Raw genomic sequence first — 20,210 nt, 5'->3', positions numbered from 1 at the left:
AAAATAAATCAAAATCCAGCAAAAGTCCCGTTGTTTGGGCGGAAAAACTGTCCTTTTGGAGAAATATAATCTAATATTATCCTTTGGGTCCCAGAAATGCAAACAACCTTTTCTCAAAGCTGGGTAAATCCAGTGAAGACTGTGTGTTCTCTCTCAGCGGGTCAGTGTCCTGGTAAATGGAGTAATGATCTCAGGAGTAGAGTCAGTATTTATCCAGGGAATTCCTCCTAATTTACAACTCACTCAGCTAAGGATCAAAGAACATCCTCCCCTTCCTCCTTCAGTTTTCACAACTGCAGTAATTAAGACATCTCAATCAACCTGAATGAGATGAGACCATTACCCGCTGGCTCCAGTGAGTCTGGAAAGTTTTCCTACACACACACACACACACACACACACACACACACACACACACACACACACACACACACACACACACACACACACCATCCCATTCGTACTGTCCTCAATTCCCTTCCCAATACAGCCCTATGAGTGTGTGTGAGAGCAATGGCTCATTATTTCATTTTTATTTTACTTAACCTGGCAAGTCAGTTAAGAACAAATTCTTATTTATAATAATGGCCTACCCCTGCACCTGCCAAACCCTATCCTAACCCTATCCTAACCCTATCCTAACCCAGACAACGCTGGGCAAATTGTGAGCCACCCTATGGGACTCCCGATCACGTCCGGTTGTGATACCAGGGATTGAACCAGGGTCTGTATTGACACCTGTAGCACTGAGATGCAGTGGCTTAGACTGCTGCGCCATTCGGGAGCTAAATCATCCAGTACATGTATTCTTAAATAACATATTGTATTCTTATCAGAGACAGCTCACCCAAATAACACAATTACGCATTGGTTTCCTTAACCTGAAAGCAGGGAAACTAAACCAAAGCATGCATTGCTGTCATATCTTTCCATTAAGCAGAATAAGAAAAATATTTAATTTTTTAAATTTGGTGAACTATTCCTTTAACACTGAAGCATTTCCTCCTGCTACTCAGCTCCACCCATGGAATAAAAATATAATATTTCACTATATTTATTCATATGATTAACTGATCCAATAACACCCATCATTGTATATCTCATCATATCAAATTACAACTTCATACATTCCATGACCTGCTGATGCTACAGTATAGGCATACTGGGAAGTCATCCAACCCTTGAATAAGTCTTTAACCCGTTGAATGGTGACCAGGCTTGATTGATTGGCTCAACATAATGAAATCATGCCTGATCTTCCTGATCCCGAAAGACATTGTTGTCTAATAATGTTCAGTCTCATTGGGTCTCGTCTCCACTGGTGAGCGAGAGGACTGACAGCTCTGATTTAATAATTGGGTTGTTTGGTTTGTTTGCGGAAAAAAAATATTGAACCCCTGGATCTATTGTATGTAGTATTTAGGCTTTCTAAAGTGTTAAACTGGTCATGTCGCCAAAAGCGTAGAATTATTCAATCAACCACATCACTGTTTTACATTTATGGAAACTATTTAGTTTCCCATTGGAGTTCTGAGAAGCTACCGAATGTGATTTATTCTCTGAATACGGTCGCCTCGAGACGTCTATGTCATTCGGGTTTGTGAGTATCAAAGATCCGCATTCCACTGAAGGGACCGGTCTCCGTTTGCGCGCAGAGACAGCCGCCTGGAGGCGGAGAAGTGGAGAGATGGTGCGCGCAGCAGCCCTCGGATCCATTCCACCCACCGGTCCGAATAACAGACCGTAACTATTTTATCAATGGGTCAGTTTGTGATTAAGCCGGTTTTGGATTATTATCTGTGTATTGTTATTTTATTGCTAGATATTGCTGCATTGTTGGAGCAAGAAACATACTCATTTCGCTGCACCTGCAATAACATCTGCAAAACTGTGTATGCGACCAATAAACTTTGATTAGATTAGATTGAATCCCTAACACAATGTATCAATCACTCAACCACTCAGCCCTCTCTCCCTCCCCTCCCCTCCCCTGCCTTCGGAAACACAGTGCTGGAGAGTGGAGGAGATAGAGACAGCTCCTTTACCACAGGAGCTGCATTGCTGTACAAAAAGGCTCTTATTAATTAACGCACGTAATAACCGTCTATAGTCACTCTGTGGTAAATAACCATTAATGCGGGGTTCCTGGGACAGAGGCCTGTTCTATTATGCAGGAAGCCACACACACGCACAAAATCAGGGTCTTTGATGGCCTATGTATGCCAGTGGTATGGGAGAGATGGTCGTGCTGTCTCCTGCAGTACTTCTCCGGTCTGTGTTAACATTGCCAAAGCAAGTGAGTTCGATAATATACAAAAGTGAAATAAACTATAAAAAATAAAAGTAAACTCTCTTTCTTGCTCAACAGCCCTAGATCAAAGCACAGCACCCAGCTCACTATCACTGATCAGAATGACAGGGGAGACAGACAGGTGGGCTAGGTACCCATCCCACTCTACAGCATGAAGAGACTGAGTGCCTAGCAGTGAAAGAGACAGAGATTGAGATAGGGATGGAGATATGGAAGGAGAGAGTAAACAAAAAGATCAGAATCTTTTGAAGTCGTAACTGTAATCAATAGGCCTGTGTGCAAATTCCTGTGTGTGTGTGTGTTTGTGGAAGGCAGATCTCTTGAGGAAATGAATCCTAGGAATGTGTCTCTGCACTACTACTTCTAATTTGAATGTAGTTTATTTTATTTTATTAATCTATTTCCTTGCTAATTTATACATACAGTCCTTGCAGGGTATGGAGAGGGGGGAGGGTGCTATCGGGAAGCCCTGCTGTCTGTGTAAGACGGAACTTTAGAATTAGTTCTTATTCTATCGATGGAAGCTCCCGGAACATTCTAATCTGCAGTTACAGAACAGGTTAAATAAAATAAATATTTGACCTTCATGTTAAATTCCTCTCCCGATTTGAGATAGACCCCTTTGTCTTTTCTCAAATTCAACTTTTGACAAAATGAAATGGACCAACACTCTGCTGTATGTGTGTGTGTTCAACTGTATTAACTCACACGGTTACATTATTAGCTCACCATTATTAGTTGGTTTGTGTGTGTGTGTGTGAGATCCAGGGAGAGGCCATTCTGTCTGTGGGCTGACGGTCTTCAGCTGTGCTTCTCTTTGATTGGCTCCATTCACAGCCTTTCAAATCAAATCAAATCAAATCACATTTATTTATATAGCCCTTCGTACATCAGCTGATATCTCAAAGTGCTGTACAGAAACCCAGCCTAAAACCCCAAACAGCAAACAATGCAGGTGTAAAAGCACGGTGGCTAGGAAAAACTCCCTAGAAAGGCCAAAACCTAGGAAGAAACCTAGAGAGGAACCGGGCTATGTGGGGTGGCCAGTCCTCTTCTGGCTGTGCCGGGTAGAGATTATAACAGAACATGACCAAATGTTCATAAATGACCAGCATGGTTGAATAATAGTAAGGCAGAACAGTTGAAACTGGAGCAGCAGCATGGCCAGGTGGACTGGGGACAGCTAGGAGTCATCATGTCAGGTAGTCCTGGGGCACGGTCCTAGGGCTCAGGTCCTCAGAGAGAGAGAAAGAAAGAGAGAATTAGAGAGAGCATATGTGGGGTGGCCAGTCCTCTTCTGGCTGTGCCGGGTGGAGATTATAACAGAACGTGGCCAAGATGTTCAAATGTTCATAAATGACCAGCATGGTTGAATAATATAGTAAGGCAGAACAGTTGAAACTGGAGCAGCAGCATGGCCAGGTGGACTGGGGACAGCAAGGAGTCATCATGTCAGGTAGTCCTGGGACATGGTCCTAGGGCCCAGGCCAGTTGAAACTGGAGCAGCAGCATGGCCAGGTGGACTGGGGACAGCAAGGAGTCATCATGTCAGGTAGTCCTGGGGCATGGTCCTAGGGCTCAGGTCCTCCGAGAGAGAGAAAGAAAGAGAGAAGGAGAGAATTAGAGAACGCACACTTAGATTCACACAGGACACCGAATAGGACAGGAGAAGTACTCCAGATATAACAAACTGACCCTAGCCCCCCGACACATAAACTACTGCAGCATAAATACTGGAGGCTGAGACAGGAGGGGTCAGGAGACACTGTGGCCCCATCCGAGGACACCCCCGGACAGGGCCAAACAGGAAGGATATAACCCCACCCACTTTGCCAAAGCATAGCTCCCACACCACTAGAGGGATATCTTCAACCACCAACTTACCATCCTGAGACAAGGCCGAGTATAGCCCACAAAGATCTCCGCCACGGTACAACCCAAGGGGTTCATCTCTAATGGTCCTGTTTGGCCCTTTTTGCTGTTCTGTTATGGACACAGACACTCTCCTTGCCCTCTCAGGACACACACACGAGCATGCAGGGGTGCACGCACACACACAGGCACGCACATACACACAGAAACGCACATACACACAGGCATGCACACACACAGGCACTGTCGTGGACGACACATGCATGCATGCACACGTGCAGACAGACATACACAAACAGAAGTTGTCCCTACTAGACACTGATCTAAGCAGTTTAGCACTTTAACCCCCAAATGGTTATGGTTAGGATTTGTGGAGGTTAAGGTGATCCAAGATCTGTGCCCAGTGCGGGATTAGGAGAGACAGAGGACAGGAAGCAGTCTAACTGGCAGCATTTATACTTCAGCCCAAAATGGAAAGGGGAATTGATAAAATATTGTAACACATGTCCAAATACCACACATACAGAGGTGCCTTTTATCTTAATTCAATACATGTACAGTATCATCAGAACAATCAGCTGAAGGACACTTAAACATTGCTGATATAAACCCTCTGATTGAAGTTTTATATCAGTGAATCTGCTATTCACGGCCTGTTTGTTCATGTTAGTTTATCTGTGATGTAATGATTATTAACCTGTTTGGCTCCTGTTGTCCACCAGTGTCCCACCCTGTGTGGTGTATAACAGCCAGCCAGTCAGACCTCTTCTCCTTGTCTTACAGATTCCCATCAGCTCCTTCAAAGGCTCCTGGTGCTTTGATATACTGGTCATGGAGGAAAAGCACTGTGACTCCTATGATCAAAAGGAGGGGGGCAAGCCTTTGGTCATGCACCCCCCACAACAAAACCATTATTACCTACAGTAGGCAGGCCTGCAGTCTGGCCCCACAGACAGGCGGTCTACTTTTCAGTGTCTGTAGAGGTGAGACATAGGAGACACACACACCCTCTCTGACATACACACACACAAAAGTGCATGAACACACACACCAGTAGTGATGTGTTCAGTACGTCCTCTCAGAACACGACCCAGTCCCACAGACCTCCAGTCTCTGCTGCTCCTCTCAGAACACAACCCAGTCCCACAGACCTCCAGTCTCTGCTGCTCCTCTCAGAACACGACCCAGTCCCACAGACCTCCAGTCTCTGCTGCTCCTCTCAGAACACGACCCAGTCCCACAGACCTCCAGTCTCTGCTGCTCCTCTCAGAACAAGACCCAGTCCCACAGACCTCCAGTCTCTGCTGCTCCTCTCAGAACACGACCCAGTCCCACAGACCTCCAGTCTCTGCTGCTCCTCTCAGAACACGACCCAGTCCCACAGACCTCCAGTCTCTGCTGCTCCTCTCAGAACACGACCCAGTCCCACAGATCCACAGTCTCTGCTGCTCCTCTCAGAACACGACCCAGTCCCACAGACCTCCAGTCTCTGCTGCTCCTCTCAGAACACGACCCAGTCCCACAGACCTCCAGTCTCTGCTGCTCCTCTCAGAACAAGACCCAGTCCCACAGACCTCCAGTCTCTGCTGCTCCTCTCAGAACACGACCCAGTCCCACAGACCTCCAGTCTCTGCTGCTCCTCTCAGAACACGACCCAGTCCCACAGACCTCCAGTCTCTGCTGCTCCTCTCAGAACACGACCCAGTCCCACAGACCTCCAGTCTCTGCTGCTCCTCTCAGAACACGACCCAGTCCCACAGACCTCCAGTCTCTGCTGCTCCTCTCAGAACACGACCCAGTCCCACAGACCTCCAGTCTCTGCTGCTCCTCTCAGAACACGACCCAGTCCCACAGACCTCCAGTCTCTGCTGCTCCTCTCAGAACACGACCCAGTCCCACAGACCTCCAGTCTCTGCTGCTCCTCTCAGAACACAAAGGTGTTGTTGCTGTGTGTCTCTCCCTCCCAGTCAGTCAGTAAACTTTTGTTTCACACGTGTGGCATCACCGGCGTGGGAACACGTGACGTGCCAATGGGGAGCAGGCGTCGTGGAGAAAAACTGCTGCTCCGCCTCTCACACACACACAAGCACATGCAGACACACATTCTGAGATTGACAAGCCCCTTTACATGCTTATCTATATAAATACATTTTTTATTTGAACTCATGATAACTAGTTTGACTATTAGAAATGCCTTTAGGAGAGATCTATCCTAGGGGTCTTTCACTAAGCTGATCCTGTTCCATTGAGTTTGGTGTGACAGAGCAATCTGAGGTGTGTGTGTGTGTGAGGGGTGTAACCAAGGACTTGTGAGAGGTGACGGTGCTTTTGAAGTTGGACCGGCATTTAGAGGTTAATGAGGCTGTTAGGAAGAGGTGCTGGAAACGCCAGTGGAGGCACACACACAATATGAGAAATGACCCTGTCTGTTTCCAATAAACCTTTAAAACCCTGTAGGAAGAGGAGGTGATTATGTGAACATGAAATATAAGGCAGGGTTGCAGAGTGAGGAGCTTTTAATTATGTGACCCGTGTTTAAATGTTGAGCAAAATAACTGAATGTTCTCTTGTATATCATTTTCTACTGCAAGTTTGAATCTTGGGTACATTTGTGTCAAATGTATTTTTGGTAGTTCTGAGAAAGCAGACATTTAATGAAAATAAAGTTTAGTTAATCAGATTTTTTCTCAAGACTGAAGAGTGTAATTGTATCTCATGCCGATTTAAATCAAATCAACCACAAAATTCAAAATGTTATGCAATTGTTGATTGGTTGGCTGACTGTCTGGATTTAATTTAATCCGATGACTATATTAGTCATAGAACATCACTGGGGTCGAGCTCTCTGCCATCCAGGACCTCTATACCAGGCAATGTCAAAGGAAGGCCCCCCAAAAAATGGTCAAAGACTCCAGCCACCTGAGTCATAGACTCGGTATCTATGCATCAAGCCTGGAACCAACAGGACCTTGAACAGCTTCTACCGCCAAGCTATAAGACTGCTAAATATTTAAATAGTTAGCCAAATAGCTACCTGGACATTTATTTTACCTTCATTTCACTAGGCAAGTCAGGTAAGAACAAATTCTTATTTACAATGACGGTCTACCCAGGCCAAACACCAATCCGGACGACGCTGGGCCAAGTGTATGTCGCCCTATGGGACTCCCAATCCCGTCTGGTTGTGATATAGCCTGGAATCTAACCAGGGACTGTAGTGACACCTCTAGCACTGAGATGCAGTGCCTTCGACGGCAGCGCCACTCAGGAGCTCTGCATTAAACCTTTTGTCACTTCATTCCCAGTTATAAACTGAACAAAAATATGAAAGCAACATGTAAAGTGTTGGTCCCATGATTCATGAGCTAAAATAAAATGTCATTTTTGATAATTTGGCAGTAAATCCAACTGGCCAGGACCCTCACACCTGGCTTCTTCACCTGCGTGGGTGTGCTGGGGAGTACTTCTGTCTATAATGAAGCCCATTTGTGTGGAAAAACTCATTCTGATTGGCTGGGCCTGGCTCACAAGTGGGTGGGCCTATGCCCTCCCATACCCACCCATGGCTGCGCTCCTGCCCAGTCATGTGAAATCCATAGATTAGGGCCTAATTAATGTATTTATATTGACTGATTTCCTTATATGAACTGTAACTCAGTAAAAACTTTGAAATTGTTGCGTTTATATTTGTTCAGTATATATATATATATATATATATTTAACTTGTCCCTCACCAACTCTTACGCCCCCCCCTGGTCGTATATAAACTGCTGCACCCACATTATCCTCATTCAATAATAAGAGTTTTATTTCTGTCAACTAAAAACAAGAGTACACACAGAAACCACCACTGCATAAATTGATAATATATAAAATGGTACGCTGTATATACATATATCAATGTACAAACATATATATGCTCAGACATGAATTGAGAGGTAATAGAGTCCCATTTTATTTGTCACATGCGCCAGAGGAGATGGCTGCCGTTTTACGATCTCCTAACCAATTATGCTACGTGTGTTTTTGGCATTTTTAAAAACTTATTTTGTACATAATGTTTCTATTTCTGAGACCGTAAGTTGGATGGTGGTGTGTGTGTAGCGTACAGCTGCTGTGTAAATAGGCCACTGCTGTCATCATGCAAAATGTAACAAAACCACGCACACTGCATGAGGGCATGCATATATTTAAGCACTTATTTAAGCATCCCTCAGAATGCACAGTTTTAGGCCTACATTATGTCACATTTAAAAAGCTTTTTGGTAAGTCTAAAATTATTGATATCATTTGAATTCACATAGTTTAACTGCATTCTAAATATTACAAACAAGCAGTCATTTTGCAGTAAATATTAAAAACGTATTCAATAACAAGGCACCAATGAAAGAAAATGATCTATGATCTATGTCAGATATGAAAAAAAAAGCACATACTGTACAATTAATGGCTCGAGCAGTTAAGTTATTTTCATTTAGTTAACTAAATTAAACACATCTATAGATTTGGTACTTTACAACATCCTGGGTCTGTATGTTTTTTATTATTTACAATTTAATAAAATACAGATATGTAACGATCTATCCAACTCTCACCTCCCCTTCTTGCTGTATCTGACCTGTGTGTTGTTCTCGGGATAAGGCTTAGTTTGATTTGGCTTATGTTTAGGTTTAATTTAGCGTGGGTTTGCTCTTAGACTGTATCTGTTATCAGTCCAGTATGTTGTCGTCAGGCGTTCCGGTCACAGGGAGGGATATATTCCAGACCCAGATGAGCAAAGATCTCCTCCTCTGAACTAGCCCTTAGATACTGCGTCTGATCAGAGAGCAAGAGAGAGCAATGAGGAGGAGAGAGACAAGGGAGAGAGAGAGAGAGAGAGCAAGAGAGAGAATAAGAGAGGGAGGTGGAAAAGACAGTTAGGAAACATAAGACCATAGTTTAACCCTCAGATCACTACAGCTGATTGTCAGCATCACGTCTTTGTGCAGGTGCCAGCCCTTTGAAGTGAGCACACAAAGACACGATATTTAAAATGTGTGCATGTGTATGTGTGTTTGTATCCATTAGTGTCCAATTATCTGTGCCCTTTGAAATGTTTGAAACCTCCTTGACTATGATGTGTGGATTCAAATAAAGTATTGTGAGACTGAAATTACAAGACTGTTATAATACTGTTATTGCATCAAATGGTTGTGTTATGCAACAGAATAGGGGGTTGTTATAAGTATATTGTGTCTGTGTGAACAGTGGGCCTTGGGCTTAATGCGGACAGTAGATTTACGATGCCTTTGGTGATAAAACCGAAAAGGCCGCATTTCATCTCATGAGTTGGTGTTTGTGTGCTGGGAGGTACCAGGGTGGAGATGGCTCGAGTACGGATAATTATGAGACAAACCTTGTTTTTTGGGGACCATACCCTGGTTGCTACACAATGAGAAGTCTTTACAGCAGATACTCTCTGCTGTAAAGATACCGATACTGTCTGCTGTGAATTATTAGTATATTTTATACAAATCCTAACCCTCTGACCCATTCCACACATCTGTTGTTTGTCATGTAGACTAAGAGGATGTATCTTTGCTATAAAAATGTAGCAAAAAAGGTATTCTGTATCAGGGCTCTCAACAAATCATCTAAAAGTGGTTCATCGACCAGCCATCGTTATCGCAGAGCACACAATCGATTCACTTCATATGTGTGTTGTATTGACCTGCTCCCTTATTAATAAGTGAATAAAGATTTAGTTTAAGTATAACTCTGACTTGTGTGATAAGTTTGTCTCTCATTTGATAATACAGAAATGAACCACTACTGTATTGAAAATGTGTGTGTGTTTGAGAGAGGGTGTGTACCCGTTTTCTGTCGTACAGAGCATGGCTGCTCAGAGTCATGGCCTTCTCATGTACTGCCCAGCGACGCAGCTCTCTCTCAAACAACTGCACAGAGAGACAGAGAGAGAGAGAGAGGGAGTAAAAGAGTGAGTGTGTGAAAGAGAGAGAAGTCTGGTTGAAAATGCGCTCCGGTCGCACGTCATCAGGCAAAATACATTTACAGGGGTGGAATCCCAAAATAAACGTGTAAAGTGATCAAACAAAATGTAGCTAGTTGTGCAAGACATTTTACAGTAATTAGCATGTTGTTTTGAAATGTTTGCATGCTTTTCTCCTCTGAGAAAACAACTGCTTCAAAGGGGGTGTAGCAGATCAAAACTCTTCCTGGAAGGACTCTGGTAGGATACACATGACTATCCTCAATGAAAGGTGGCTATTGAGGAGGAGAGGACACTCTTCCTACTAACAAATGTACACTCTCCTTGACTACTTATTTGTTTCCGGAGGAAAGAAGACAGAGGACAGACTTTTCCCCAAATGAGATAAGGCCTAAGATTCACATGGAAGGCTGGTGGGGGATGAGTTGCATCTTAAAGCCTTATAACAGTATCACAAGTTGGGGGTTAGGTTTAGGCCGTACCTTCGATCCAGTCCAGCCCAGCAATGCGAAGGCAAACTGACTGTATGGAGAGACCACCAGGTCTACCCTCACTGCTCTCCAGGTCCGGGGACCTGAGCACTGAGAATGACCCAGCACCCAGCTCACCTTCTGGGCATGATCACCCACCACCACAAGGGTCTGGGGAAGTGGGTGAGGAGAGTCTGAGTGGGTGTGTGGATCTATATTGGTCAGTGTCGGTGAGTATGTCTGTGGACCATCCCCCGTCTGGATCTCCCTCCCCGTCTGGATCTCCCTCCCTTCGTTGTCTGTGCTCAGTCTAAAGATGGAGAAGCATCTTTCAAAGCGGTCCATGTTAGAGGCTGGCCTCGCAGGACCCTCTTTGCTCTCCAGATAAGAGTTCCCAGTGGTCTTCCGGTACAACAGGAAGCCCTGGGGACAGAATAGAGTGTTACACCCGTGGGGGTACAGAAACATCCTTACTCAGGTGGGCTTGTTGAACTGAACACGCCTGATGGTGTTTTGTATAGTAAACAGCTAAGCATATATTCCATATTTAGTTGACAAAAGGAAATGGGGAAATGCTTTCTGGGAATTGTAATAGATAGTGTAAAGTTGTTTGGATGGAAAATAGAAACATCTGGTGTGTGTTACCTGTGCTTCAAGCCAGGACACCACCTTAGGCATGAGCCCCTCCTCTCTGCCCTCGTCGGGATGGGTTATCAAGAAGTCCACATCATGACCAGTCTGCTTACCTCTATAGTAGGGATGTGACAAATGAACATGTTTGCTCACATTTAAAAACAGCAAGAAAAAATATCTTACAATTCCAAGTCAATTCACAATGCAGAATAATGAGATTGTAATGTTCTTTGTTTCACAGAAACTCACCCGGGATACGTCATCAGAGTCGGTACAGCCACCTGGCTTTTTCTTTAAAAAAAAAGGTTTTTACCCCCTTTTCGTGGTATCCAATTGTTAGTAGTTACTATCTTGTCTCATCGCTACAACTCCCGTACGGGATCGGGAGAGACGAAGGTTGAAAGTCATGCGTCCTCCGAAACACAACCCAACCAAGCCGCACTGCTTCTTAACACAGCGCGCCTCCAACCCGGAAGCCAGCCGTGTCGGAGGAAACACTATGCACCTGGCTACCTTGGTTAGCGTGCACTGCGCCCGGCCCGCCACAGGAGTCGCTGGTGCGCGATGAGACAAGGATATCCCAACTGGCCAAACCCTCCCTAACCCGGGCGACGCTAGGCCAATTGTGCGTCGCCCCATGGACCTACCGGTCGCGGCCAGCTGCGACAGAGCCTGGGTGCGAACCCAGAATCTCTGGTGGCACAGCTAGCACTGCGATGCAGTGCCCTAGACCACTGCACCACCCGGGAGGCCCCACCTGGCTTTTTCACACACCAGGTGGGGCGCATCGCGCCGACAGAAACAAACATCTCTCTGGTAAGAAGAAGTGCGGGGGTGTATGCCTTATTATTAACGAGATGTGTTGTGATCATAACAACATACAGGAACTCAAGTCCCTTTGTTCACCTGACCTAGAATTCCTTACAATCAAATGCCGGCCGCATTATCTACCAAGATAATTATCTTCGATCATAATCAGTCGTGTATACCCCCCCCCAGGCAGACACATCGATGGCCCCGAAATAACTTAATTTGACTCTATGTAAACTGGAAACCACATATCCTGAGGCTGCATTTATTGTAGCTGGGGATTTTAACAAGGCTAATCAGAAAACAAGGCTCCCTAAATTTTAGCAGCATTTTGAATGGGCGACCCGGGCTGGCAAAACCCTGGATCATTGTTATTCTAACTTCCACGACGCATATAAAGCCATAACCCACTCTCCTTTCGTAAAATCTGACCACGACTCCATTTTGTTGCTCCCTGTCTATAGACAGAAACTAAAACAGGAAGCACCCGTGCTTAGATCTGTTCAACGCTGGTACGACCAATCGGATTCCACGCTTCAAGATTGCTTTGATCACGTGGACTGGGATATGTTATGTTCCGCATAGCGTCGGACAATAACATTGATGAATACGCTGATTCGGTGAGCGAGTTTATTAGCAAGTGCATCGCTGATGTTGCATCCACAGCGTGTATTAAAACATTCCCCAACCAGAAACCGTGGATTGACGGCAGCATTCGTGCAAAACTGAAAGTGCGAACCACTGCTTTTAATCAGGGCAAGGTGATCGGAAACATAACCGAATACAAACAGTGTAGCTATTCCCTCTGCAAGGTAATCAAACAAGCTAAGGGTCAGCATAGAGACAAAGTAGAGACGCAATTCAACGGCTCAGACACGAGAGGTATGTGGCAGGGTCTACAGTCAATCACGGACTACAAAAGGAAAACCAGCCCCGTCAAGGACCAGGATGTCTTGCTCCCAGACAAACTAAACAACTTCTTGCTCGCTTTGAGGACACTACAGTGCCACTGACATGGCCCGCTACGAAAACCTGCAGCCAACGTGAGTAAAACTTTACGGCATCACCAGCCGCGTCCTCAGAGCATGCACAGACAAGCTGGCTGGTGTGTTTACGGACATATTCAATCAATCCCTATCCCAGTCTGCTATTCCCACATGCTTCAAGAGGGCCACCATTGTTTCTGTTCCCAAGAAAGCTAAGGTAACTGAGCTAAAGGACTATCGCCCCGTAGCACTCACTTCAGTCATCATGAAGTGCTTTGAGAGACTAGTCAAGGACCATATCACCTCCACCCTACCGGACACCCTAGACCCACTCCAATTTTCTTACCGCCCCAATAGGTCCACAGATGACGCAATCGCAATCACACTGCCCTAACCCATCTGGACAAGAGGAATACCTATGTGAGAATGCTGTTCATTGACTACAGCTCAGCATTTAACACCATAGTACCCTCCAAGCTCGTCATCAAGCTCGAGACCCTGGGTCTTGACCCCGCCCTGTGCAACTGGGTCCTCGACTTCCTGACGGGCCGCCCCCAGGTGGTGAGGGTAGGTAACAATATCTCCACCCCGCTGATCCTCAACACTGTGGCCCCAGAAGGGTGCATTCTCAGCCCTCTCCTGTACTCCCTGTTCACCCACGACTGCGTGGCCATGCACGCCTCCAACTCAATCATCAAGTTTGCAGACGACACTATAGTGGTAGGCTTGATTACCAACAACGACGAGATGGCCTACAGGGAGGAGGTGAGGGCCCTCGGAGTGTGGCGTCAGGAAAATAACCTCACACTCAATGTCAACAAAACAAAGGAGATGATTGTGGACTTCAGGAAACAGCAGAGGGAGTAGCCCCCTAGTCACATCGATGGGACAGTAGTGGAGAAGGTGGAAAGTTCCTCGGCGTACACATTACGGACAAACTGAAATGGTCCACCCACACAGACAGCGTGGTGAAGAAGGCACAGTAGCGCCTCTTCAACCTCAGGGGGCTGAAGAAATTTGTCTCATCACCAAAAACACAAAAACTTTTAAACGCACAATCGAGAGCATCCTGTCGGGCTGTATCACCGCCTGGTACGGCAACTGCTCCGCCCACAACCATAAGGCTCTCCAGAGGGTAGTGAGGTCTGCACAATACATCACAAACTACCTGCCCTCCAGGACACCTACACCATCCGATGTCACAGGAAGGCCAAAAATATCATCAAGGACAACAACCACCCGAGCCACTGTCTGTTCACCCCACTATCATCCTTCTAGCTTCTATCTCAAGGCCATCAGACTGTTAAACAGCCATCACTAACATTGAGTGGCTGCTGCCAACATACTGACTCAAATCTCGAGCCACTTTAATAAGGAAAAATGTATGTAACAAATGTATCACTAGCCACTTTAAACAATGCCTTTATATAATGTTTACATACCCTCCATTACTCATCTCACATACTGTACTCTATACTAGAGGTCGACCCATTAATCGGAATGGCCGATTAATTAGGGCCAATTTCAAGTTTTCATTTGTCGATTTTTTATTATATATATATATATATATTTAAAAAATATATATATTATTTTTATATATACCTTTATTTAACTAGGCAAGTCAGTTAAGAACACATTCTTATTTTCAATGACGGCCTAGGAACAGTGGGTTAACTACCTTGTTCAGGGGTAGAACAACATATTTTCACCTTGTCAGCTCGGGGGATCCAATCTTGAAAACTTACAGTTAACTATAACGACCTGCCTCTCTCTCGTTGCACTCCACAAGGAGCCTGTTACGCAAATGCAGTAAGCCAAGGTAAGTTCCTAGCTAGCATTAAACTTATCTTATAAAAAACAATCAATCATAATCACTAGTTAACTACACATGGTTGATGATATTACTAGATATTATCTAGGGTGTCCTGCGTTGCATATAATCTGACCGAGCATACAAGTATCTAAGTATCTGACTGAGCGGTGGTAGGTAGAAGCAGGCGCGTAAACATTCATTCAAACAGCACTTTGTGCGTTTTGCCAGCAGCTCTTCATTGTGCGTCAAGCATTGCGCTGTTTATGACTTCAAGCCTGAGGCTGGTGTAACCGAAGTGAAATGGCTAGCTAGTTAGCGCGCGCTAATAGCGTTTCAAACGTCACTCGCTCTGAGCCTTCTATTAGTTGTTCCCCTTGCTCTGCTTGGGTAACGCTGCTCCAGAGAGGAGCGAGGAGAGGGACGGAAGCTATACTGTTACACTGGCAATACTAAAGTGCCTATCAGAACATCCAATAGTCAAAGGTTAATGAAATACAAATGGTATAATATATAATAATAATAATAATAATAATATAGAGGGAAATAGTCCTATAATTCCTATAATAACTACAACCTAAAACTTCTTACCTGGTAATATTGAAGACTCATGTTAAAAGGAACCACCAGCTTTCATATGTTCTCATGTTCTGAGCAAGGAACTGAAACGTTAGCTTTCTTACATAGCACATATTGCACTTTTACTTTCTTCTCCAACACTTTGTTTTTGCATTATTTAAACCAAATTGAACATGTTTCATTATTTACTTGGAGGCTAAATTGATTTTATTGATGTTTTAAGTTAAAATAAGTGTTCATTCAGTATTGTTGTTATGTCATTATTATAAATACATAAAAATATAAAATTGTCCGATTAATCGGTATCGGCTTTTTTTGGTCCTCCAATAATCGGTCGACCTCTACTCTATACCATCTCCTGCATCTTGCCTATGACGTTCGGCCATCACTCATTCAAATATTTTTTATATATATATCCTTATTCATTCCTTTACACTTGTGTTTATAAGGTAGTTGTTGCGAAATTGTTAGGTTAGATTACTTGTTAGATATTACTGCATGGTCATAACAAGAAGCACAAGCATTTTGCTACACTCGCATTAACATCTGCTAACAATGTGTATATGACAAATAAAATTTGATGGTTCTATTACGCACGTATGACCACTAGGGCCAGGCAATGAAGTTCTACCTACCACAGTCATATAGCCTTGAAAACACCTCAATGAAGTTCTACCTACCAGTCATATAGCCTTGAAAACACCTCAATGAAGTTCTACCTACCACAGTCATATAGCCTTGAAAACGCCTCAATGAAGTTCTACCTACCAGTCATATAGCCTTGAAAACACCTCAATGAAGTTCTACCTACCACAGTCATATAGCCTTGAAAACACCTCAATGAAGTTCTACCTACCACAGTCATATAGCCTTGAAAACGCCTCAATGAAGTTCTACCTACCAGTCATATAGCCTTGAAAACACCTCAATGAAGTTCTACCTACCACAGACATATAGCCTTGAAAACACCTCAATGAAGTTCTACCTACCACAGTCATATAGCCTTGAAAACGCCTCAATGAAAACATTTTCCACTAGGCATCGACTACTAAGAATCAGTATTTTTGGAACGGAGGAGACTGATAAGTTGCAGTACTTCCGAGAACACAAACACTCGCATCTTTCATAGCGAGCTAGCGAGGGACGGAGAGAGAGGGGAGGGGCACAGTATAGGCAGGTCGGCCACCAGGCAGACGGAGTCAGAACCGTGCTGTAGGCCCATCTTTCATAGCGAGCTAGCGAGGGACGGAGAGAGAGGGGAGGGGCACAGCATAGGCAGGTCGGCCACCAGGCAGACGGAGTCAGAACCGTGCAGTAGGCCCATCTTTCATAGCGAGCTAGCGAGGGACGGAGAGAGAGGGGAGGGGCACAGTATAGGCAGGTCGGCCACCAGGCAGACGGAGTCAGAACCGTGCTGTAGGCCCATCTTTCATAGCGAGCTAGCGAGGGACGGAGAGAGAGGGGAGGGGCACAGCATAGGCAGGTCGGCCACCAGGCAGACGGAGTCAGAACCGTGCAGTAGGCCCATCTTTCATAGCGAGCTAGCGAGGGACGGAGAGAGAGGGGAGGGGCACAGCATAGGCAGGTCGGCCACCAGGCAGACGGAGTCAGAACCGTGCAGTAGGCCCATCTTTCATAGCGAGCTAGCGAGGGACGGAGAGAGAGCTGCAATCAAAAGCTGTATCTCGCAATGGAAAGCTGTATTTCGCAATTTCTTAGCTTGCAATGTCTCGCAACTTCAGTAAAGCAGGGCCTATCATCAATGAATGTGCTAGGATATTCTACATGCAACAGACTGAAGACACACTGGCATCATTAGTGAAGAGAGAGCAGGAGAGGCAGCTGCACTGTGATTTTAATTTTGTGGGTGGAAAGAATCCGAATTTTGTTTCACAACCCTACACTAGAGAGAAATAGAGAGGAAAAAGATCAACGAAGGACAGAAATAGAGGGGAAAGAAAGACGTAGAGAGATACAGACCAGTTATATGTCCCTGAATGCGTAGAGCAGTGAAAACTGCTCAGTGTACCTCCTGAATCCTCCAATCAGAGTGATCTCTGCCCCCGGGAGCACAGCATGGACCGCCCTCTCCACAATCTGACCAATTGCAACAGCCTCTGATTTCGTGACAGGCAGGTTCAGTTCGTTATAATACTGCAGACCTGAGAGGGAAAGAAGAAGAGAAGAGGATTGAGTGACCTTTGCACTGACTGTAGAAAACTATTGTGCAGAGGGCACTTTGGGCTTACTACCACTGCTCAGAGAGGCTCTTCACACACACACACACACACACACACACACACACACACACACACACACACACACACACACACACACACACACACACACACACACACACACACACACACACACACACACACACACACACACACCTGCTCGTTGCGCTCTGTTGAGTGTGTGTCCTGATCTTTGCAGGTCGTAGGGCGTGTGTATTCCCTCCCTGAACCAACGGTCCGCTGTCTTCGCCCCTACCCCGAAAATACCTGTTAGGGCCTGAAACACACACTTTTCTCCAATAAGTGGAAGCAAAGGACAGAGAACCATGGACCATAACCAGAGATAGGGTGCACTGAGACCTCCAACTCACCTTCATGGCCTTAAACTGTTCTGAATGCGTGGTGGTCTCCACCTCTTGAGATACACCATCCTCCAGAACCTCCTAAAGATAAACAGGGAGAAGGAGGGACTGAGAGGCAGATTGAGAGGTTCGGATAAGAGACCTGGAGGGAAGAGACCAGAGACAGCGAGAGAAATACACACACAGGCAGAAAGAGAGAGAAATACACACAGGCAGAAAGAGAGCAAGAGAAACACACACACAGGCAGAAAGAGAAACACACACAGGCAGAAAGAGAAATACACACAGACAGAAAGAAATAGACACAGACAGAAAGAGAGAGAAATACACACAGGCAGAAAGAGAGCAAGAGAAACACACACAGGCAGTAAGAGAAACACACAGACAGAAAGAGCGAGAGGAGAAAACATAGAGAATTTAAAAAAATAGACAGCTGTCTGTATCCAGACCTTGATGACTCTGAGTGAGTGCTCCCCCAGACAAGGCAGTCCTCGTAGTTGCTCTGCCCCTCTGACCTCCTGGGGGAGGGACTTCAACAAGGCTGCCGCCCTACGGAACGCCACTCCCCGTCCCTCGTTTTCACCGAGCTCCGCATTCTCAGCCAGTATGGACAACGCATCCTACAGGGGGGAGAAAAAGAAAGGGGGGAAGGGGAGAGAGAGGAGAGAGGAGGGGAGAGAGAGAGAGAGTGAGAGAGTGAGAGCGAGAGAGAGGGGACAGGCAGAGAGAGAGAGAGAGAGAGAGAGAGAGAGAGAGAGAGAGGGGAGAGGGATAGAGGAGGGGAGAGAGACAGTAGAGAGAGAGAGAGAGAGAGAGGGAGAAGAGGGGAGAGAGAGTAGAGGGGAAAAAAAGAAAGAGAGAAGGGGACAGGGAGGGAGAGAGAGAGAGGAGCGAGAGAGAAGGGGACAGGGAGAGAGAGAGAAGAGGAGAGGGAAGGGGAGAGGGATAGAGAGAAGCGGGGAGAGGAGAAAGAGAGGGGAGAGGATAGAGGAGGGAAAGAGAGAGAGAGAGAGGGGAGAGAGAGAGAGGAGAGGGGGAGAGAGGGGGGAGAGAGAAGGGGACAGAGAGGAGAGAGAGAGAGAGAGAGAGGAGAGAGAGAGGGGAGAGAGAGAGGGGAGAGAGAGAGAGAGAGAGAGAGAGAGAGAGAGAGGGGGGAGGAGAGAGAGAAGGAGGGGAGAGAGAGAGAAGGAGGAGAGAGAGAGAGGGGGAGGGGAGAGAGAGAGAGAAAGAAGGAAGGAGAGAGAGAGAGAGAGAGAGGGGGGAGAGAGAGAGAGAGAAGAGAGAGAAGGGACAGGGAGAGAGAGAGTAGAGGGGAAAGAAAGAGAGAGAGAGAGGGGGGAGAGAGAGAGAAGGGGACAGGGAGAGAAAGAGAGAGAGAGGGAGAGAAAAGAGGGGAGGGAGAGGGAGAGAGAGAGAGAGAAGGAAGGAGAAGAGAGAGAGAGGAGGGAGAGAGGAGAGAGAGAGAAGGAAGGAGAGAGAGAGAGAAAGAGGGGAGAGAGAGGAGAGAAAGAAGGAAGGAGAGAGAGAGAGGGGAAAGAGAAGAGAGAGAGAAGAGAAGGAGAGAGAGAGAGAGAAGAGGGAGAGAGAGAGAGGAAGGAGAGGAGAAAGAAGGAAGGAGAGAGAGAGAGAGAGGGGGAGAGAGAGAGAGAGAAAGAAGGAAGGAGAGAGAGAGAGGGGAGAAAGAGAAGAGAGAGAGAGAGAGAGAGAGAGAGAAGAGGGGAGAGAGAGAAGAGGGGAGAGAGAGAAGAGGGGAGAGAGAGTAGAGGGGAAAGACAGAGAGGGAGAGAGGGTGAGAGAGAGAGAAGGGGACAGGGAGAGAGAGAGAGTAGAGGGGAAAGAAAGAGAGAGAGAGAGAGAGAGAGAGAGAGAGAGAGAGAGAGGGGGGAGGGAGAGAGAGAATGGGACAGGGAGAGAGAGAGAGAGAGAAAGAGAGAGAGAAAAGAGGGGAGAGAGAGCGAGAGAGCGAGAAGGGGAGAGGGATAGAGGAGGGGAGAGAGAGAGTAGAGGGGAGGGGAGAGGAGGGAGAGAGAGTAGAGGGGAAAGACAGAGAGGGAGAGAGGGGAGAGAGAGAGAAGGGGACAGGAGAGAGAGAGACAGAGGGAAAGGAGAGAGAGAGAGAGAGAGAGAGAGAGAGAGAGAGAGAGAAGAGGG

At 46.0% G+C, this 20,210-nt stretch overlaps 1 protein-coding gene and 1 long non-coding RNA gene across 10 annotated transcripts in view; both read right to left on the bottom strand.

Moving 5' to 3' along the window:
* Positions 1-3,756: 3,756 nt before the first annotated feature.
* On the bottom strand, positions 3,757-6,874 carry LOC127931779 (uncharacterized). 8 transcript variants are annotated; one of them, XR_008142936.1, is made up of 6 exons: positions 5,758-6,874; positions 5,476-5,710; positions 5,335-5,428; positions 5,106-5,287; positions 4,196-5,008; positions 3,757-3,896 (listed from the first exon to the last, which is right to left on the bottom strand). It is a non-coding gene; the product is annotated as an uncharacterized LOC127931779 (long non-coding RNA). The 8 variants fall into 8 exon arrangements; XR_008142939.1 differs by having other exon boundaries at positions 4,196-5,037; positions 5,235-5,287; XR_008142942.1 differs by having other exon boundaries at positions 5,382-5,428.
* A 1,096-nt stretch (positions 6,875-7,970) lies between these two features.
* Positions 7,971-20,210, bottom strand: part of polm (polymerase (DNA directed), mu) — an 18,170-nt gene continuing 5,930 nt past the window's right edge. The window contains exons 4-11 of one of the 2 annotated variants that reach the window (XM_052525417.1): positions 18,509-18,679; positions 18,069-18,140; positions 17,854-17,974; positions 17,490-17,622; positions 11,288-11,390; positions 10,655-11,065; positions 10,036-10,119; positions 7,971-8,998 (exon numbers count right to left, since the gene is read on the bottom strand). In XM_052525417.1, coding sequence (XP_052381377.1) covers positions 8,912-8,998; positions 10,036-10,119; positions 10,655-11,065; positions 11,288-11,390; positions 17,490-17,622; positions 17,854-17,974; positions 18,069-18,140; positions 18,509-18,679 — 1,182 coding nt within the window. In that variant the 3' untranslated portion in view covers positions 7,971-8,911. The remainder of the gene's footprint in view (positions 8,999-10,035; positions 10,120-10,654; positions 11,066-11,287; positions 11,391-17,489; positions 17,623-17,853; positions 17,975-18,068; positions 18,141-18,508; positions 18,680-20,210) is intronic. The other variant, XM_052525418.1, reaches the window with a different exon arrangement.

The sequence above is a fragment of the Oncorhynchus keta genome, chromosome 9, assembly GCF_023373465.1.
Source record: "Oncorhynchus keta strain PuntledgeMale-10-30-2019 chromosome 9, Oket_V2, whole genome shotgun sequence".
Lineage (NCBI taxonomy): Eukaryota > Metazoa > Chordata > Actinopteri > Salmoniformes > Salmonidae > Oncorhynchus > Oncorhynchus keta.
This window is presented reverse-complemented; position numbering and strand designations above follow the sequence as displayed.